General features: G+C 50.1%; 1 protein-coding gene across 1 annotated transcript in view; it reads left to right on the forward strand.

Annotated features, from left to right (window-relative positions):
- LOC111740535 (protein transport protein Sec16B-like) overlaps positions 1-4049 on the forward strand; it is an 11801-nt gene extending 7752 nt beyond the window's left edge. Inside the window, exons 5-10 of the mRNA XM_023531228.1 lie at positions 871-996; positions 1207-1305; positions 1705-1747; positions 1876-1955; positions 2934-3032; positions 3672-4049. Of these exons, the coding sequence (XP_023386996.1) occupies positions 871-996; positions 1207-1305; positions 1705-1747; positions 1876-1955; positions 2934-3032; positions 3672-3740 (516 nt within the window). The 3' untranslated portion in view covers positions 3741-4049. The remainder of the gene's footprint in view (positions 1-870; positions 997-1206; positions 1306-1704; positions 1748-1875; positions 1956-2933; positions 3033-3671) is intronic.
- Positions 4050-5168: the final 1119 nt, after the last annotated feature.

Below are 5168 nucleotides of genomic sequence, written 5' to 3' on the forward strand. Positions count from 1 at the left end.
AAACCGATGCGATGCCGTATGTCAATTAAACTTTAATAAGAGATTAAGTGAATCACTGTATATAGCCCTTAGAACAGCGTCTCGCACATGGTAGAGACTATACTCATCAGGATAAAATATTGTCTGATTCCATTTACATGAGACAGAAAGTAGAGGAGAGGTCATAAGGGGAGGGAAGGGAAGTGGGGGCTTAGGGTTTAACAGGCACAGAAGGTCTGTTGGGGAAGAGGAAAATCTTCAAAATACATAGTGGTGATGGTTGTACAATGTGGTAAATATACTAATGCCACTGAATTGTGCACTTTGAAATGGTTAAACTGGTAAGTAGCGATTAAATATTTATATAACTTATGAAGTGGTCACCTCAGTAAACCCAGGACCCGTCCAACACCATGTATGGTTATTACAATACTTCTGATGATGTTCCCCATGCTGTACTCTCTGTCCCCATAATTATTTTGTAACTACCAATTCGTACTTCTTAATCCCCTCCCCCTTCACCTATCCTTCTACCCCCCTAACCCAGCAACTATCGAAATGCTCTCTGTATCTATGAACTTGTTTCTGTTTTGTTCGTTTATCCTGTTCTCCAGATTCCATATGTAAGTGAAATCCTACGGCATTTGTCTTTCTCTGTCTGACTTACTCCACTCTGCACAATACCCTCTAGGTCCACTCATGTCATTGCAGATGGCAAGATTTCGTTCTTTCTTTACGGCTGAGTAATATTCCATTGCATATACGCACCACCTCTTCTTTATCCATTCATCCACTGATGGGTACCCAGGTTGCCTCCACATCTTGGCTGTTATAAATAGTACCATAGCATTATTTACAGTAGTTCTTTTTTTTTTTTTTAATTAATTCCAGGTGCCACCGATTCCCCGAGCACACAGTCCTTCTGAGGGTTCCACTGCTTTGGTCAAGGAGGATGAGGGGGAGTCCTCCGATGAGGCAGATAAAACGTCTTCCCAAAACACTACACAGGGAGAAAAGGTGGGCGATGCGGAAGGATGCAGAGGCAGAGGGACTGGGTCTTTTCTTCCCACCGTTCCCGTCCCAAGTGGCCGGGCGGACTTGGGAATCTGGGTTTCGGTCCTGTCCCCTCCCCGCCTCTCGACCCCCGTGCTGGGGTGGGGTGGGCACATCTCGCACTCGGCGGGAGAGGCGACCCTGCAGGCCATCGCCGCTCCCCTTCTCCTCCAGAGGTCAGGGTTTGGCTGGTTCAGCTGGTTTCGCTCGAAGCCCCCCGACAAGGCGCCCCCCTCCGGAGACGAGGACTCCCCCGACAGCCCCGACTCTGAGGTAACCTAGCTGGGAGGGCGAGGAAGCGCCCCGTCCTGGCATCGGACTCTCCCCGAGTGCAGATGAGACAGGCCCCGTGATGGGAGGTTGCGGAAGGTCAGCCCGTCTTGTGAGGGGAAAGGGAGATGATGAAAGGCCTGAGAAGTCAGAATAAAGAATTTTAACTTTAGAGAGCCCCAGCGGTCACTTGGGTTTGTTGAAAAGAGGAGCATGAAGGACTTTCGGGAGGAGACCTCAGCGGCACGTTGCGGGTGGGGGCCGCCGTTGTGGGTTCTGCAGGGACGCAGTGGGTCGGCACAGATTTGTTAACCCCCAACGCTGCCTTTCTCCACTGAGACCCACAGAGGGTCTGCGCCCCGCCGGGCTAGCCCAGGCCTCTCACTGACACCTCTCCCACAGCCCCAGCCTCTACCGGCGACCGGCACCTTCTCCACGGGTACAGGTACTGCCAGCGTGCCCTCTGGGCCATCAGTGGTCTTCTCCGTGCTCCCCAGGGGTTGGAGGACCTTCTGGGAGTGGGGACTCCCCAGTCCTGAGCAGCAGGAATAGCTCTGACTCATTGTTTTCTAGGTAGGGGTGACGTCCGAGGACCAGCGTCCAGTTGGGGAACAGCCGAGGGCACTGGGAGTGGAGGCTTATCTGGGCCTGAGGTGAGCAGCCCATGGGCTGAGCCTAGGGCCCCACCTGGTGCCCGTGTGTGGGGACTGAAGGAGCCACTCTGGGTGGGCCCAGGTCATGGGGAACGTGGGAAAAGCTTCTCTATCAGTTTGCTGGGGCTGCCATGACAAGGTGTCACAGACTGCGTGGCTTAAACAACAGAAAATTTATTTTGTCACATTTCTAAAGTCTGAGAGTCTGAGATCAAGGGTTCGGCAGGGTTGGTTTCTCTTGAGGCTTCTGTCCTTGGCTTGTAGACGGCTGTCTCCTCCCTGGGTCTTCACGTGGTCTTCCCTCTGTGTGTGTGTCTCTGTCCAAATTTCCTGTTCTTACTGGGATACCAGTCGTGTTGTGTTAGGGCTCACCTCGATGACCTCATTTTGCCTTAATCACCTCTTTAAAGACCCTACCTCCAAATACGTTCTGAGGTACCGGGGTTAGGATTTCAACCTATGAAGCCGTGCATTTAGCCCATAACTGCCTCTTTAGGTGACATCTACAGAACCACCTCTATGTTCCAGTGAGGGCCAGAGTTCACCAGTGTCCTTGGCAAAGGCTGTAATAACTCTCGTTAAATTGTCTGCACTGGTATGGATCACATGCCGATGGCTAGGAAAACATTCTCATTTGCCAGGGTGGCCTGATTGGAGTGCTCTTGCAGTTATATTAGTATATTAGTATGTTCCAAAGAAGACATTACTTCCTATGATGCTATCGGTATAACTTACGGTGACTTTTTCTTCTCACGTGCTCCAGGTACAGCCACACCTAAGCTTCTGCATTGCCACCCCAGCCCCAGGGGTTGGCTGTGCCTACCTGCACCATGTTTGTTCACTTGAGATTTCCTGAGTTCTGTAAGAAATGCTTCCCATCTGCATCTCTTGGTCAAAGTTGATGCTCAGGGGAGCCCTTGGTGCTCTGGAATCCCGGAAGCGGTGACTGATGGGATTTTTCTACTATCTTGATTACAGGGTGTCTCCTCTGAGCTCTACTTCAGCCCTGGCGTTCTGCTTCCTCCACCCCCCATGAAAGGGGCTGTTCCTCTCTACAACCCAGCTCAGGTCCCCCAGGTAAGAAAGCCCTGAGGGACAGGGGCGAGCACAGGCTTCGGATTAAGTAGACCCGGCTTTGCAATCCTGGTTTACCAGTTACTGTGCATGAGCTCTTGAGCGATGACTCACCCTAAGTCTCAGATTTGGAATATTTAAAATGGGCGGAGTGGTAGCTACCTCACCAAGCAGCTGTGAAGATTAAATGGGCACATGTACGTGAAGGGCCTGGCAGCCAGAAGAGGTCCAGTCAGTGTCTCTACTGTTAGTATTGCCCTTGACCTTTCCGAAGTCTCAAAATTCAAGGGACACGATTGGTGCTGGCATCAGCGGTTGGTTGCACCATCGCTCCGTCCTGGAGTCAAGGGGATCACTGCAAACTCGGAGACGCGAAACTCCCCGTTCCTCGGCGACTCGGGGCGGACCGATCGCTCTCATGCATCATTTGGCCTCCCCTCTTTCTAAAATCGAATTTCTTTGGCCGGATGTAAGAGGTGAAGGTACTGGGCGGAAGTGAATCATGAGAACAGTCCCCCCGGGAAGCCACATAAGGTGGAAACGTTCCAGACTCTTGGCATGCCCTAGCTCAGTCCAGCCAGTCGGCCCCGGAAGGAGCCGTGCTTGGGGCTGTCATCCAGCACAGTGTTTGTTCTTTTCCAGCTCCCCGTGACCACTAGCCTGACCCGGCCGAATCGCCTGGCTCAGCGCCGCTATCCCACCCAGCCGTGAGGAGGACGACCACCCACCCCCACGTTTATGTCGCTCTCCTTTATCAGTCTCCCAGCAACTCCACCATGGTGGGCCATCTGACAGGGTCGTGCTGACATGTTGCCTCCACCGGGCATGGAGAAGGCACGGGCACAAGGCCTCCCAGGACACAGCTCAGTCCAGTCTCTTAAGATTAGCTTCACGTGATGGAAATTCCTTCATCAGACGGAAAAGCTGGGTATAATAGCAGACGAGGTGAGCAGAATGCCACGATGGCAGCACTTAGGCTGGTGGCTTCGGATTCTCCCGAAAGTCAGGGCACAAGACGGTTACTGCTGGACTCAACAATGACGTCACCGGGCTCTGCAGCAGGACGTGATTGGGGCGGGGGTGGGGGTGGCGCTCAGAGCAACGTCCTGGACTAACCTGACTCCTTCCTCAGGCTTAGTTTCAGCCACCCCATGGCTCTAGTTAGCAAAAGTTTTAATACTAAAACTTGATTTTCGCGACTTGTCACCGTTCCCTCTTCAGTAACATATCAGCAACTTCCCTCTGGGTCGTAGCTTTGTGCACATTTTTGTGTGGCTCAGATTAATTACATTTCTCTCACTTTCTTAGCCGGTCCTATTTTTTCACATTCTGGCATCTGGCTATCAAGTTAGATTGCTGTAGGCATCATATTGTCATGGTAACTAGTGAACCTAATGCTGCAGATGGATGGAACATCAGTATAATAAATGATGGAGAACATTTTCTAAAAATTCACCCCTTCCATAAGAGAGGAGGAATGAGTGGTTGGTATTGTTAATACCTCCCTTCCTGCTTCAGGCCTTTGCAAATTGATGTTCGAAGGGTCACTGGAGCCAGAGGGAGGAGGGGGACATCTTGGACATTTCCATTTTTTTCTTTCAAACTCAAAATAGAAATTACTCTTACCGTTTGTCAGATTTGCTGAAAATTGCTCCTCACAAAGAACATTTTTTTTTTTTGGTATATGTAATTGTACGTACAGGTTTTATACTCCAATGTACAGTTTTAACGTTGGTAGCGATGAAACCAGATAATTTTATAGCAAATGCTTGTCTCCGGCACACCGAGTGGTCTCTTCCCTGAAGTATGTCTAATAATGGTTTCATTGTGTGAAAAGGTGTGAAGAGCTGGAAAGAGCCCTTTGTTAATGAAGAAGCTAGGGACCAATCCTCCTAACTTTCAAGCCTATTCTCAGGTTTTTACATTTTTTTTTTTTTAATTAAGAAAATATACACAAAAGCTCCTCTGATGCAAGGAGTCACTTCATTAACTCAATATTGCGTATTCTGTTTTCTAAAAGTGTCTATTCATTTCTCAGATTAAATTAGGAAATGCATAAGTGTTTTGCATCTAGACGGCCCTCAGCTTTTCCCTTTCTACGTCAAGGCGGCTGCTGCTTCAGTTCGGTGTGCTGACACC

The sequence above is a fragment of the Pteropus vampyrus genome, unplaced genomic scaffold (genome assembly GCF_000151845.1).
Source record: "Pteropus vampyrus isolate Shadow unplaced genomic scaffold, Pvam_2.0 Scaffold65, whole genome shotgun sequence".
Taxonomy (NCBI): Eukaryota; Metazoa; Chordata; class Mammalia; order Chiroptera; family Pteropodidae; genus Pteropus; species Pteropus vampyrus.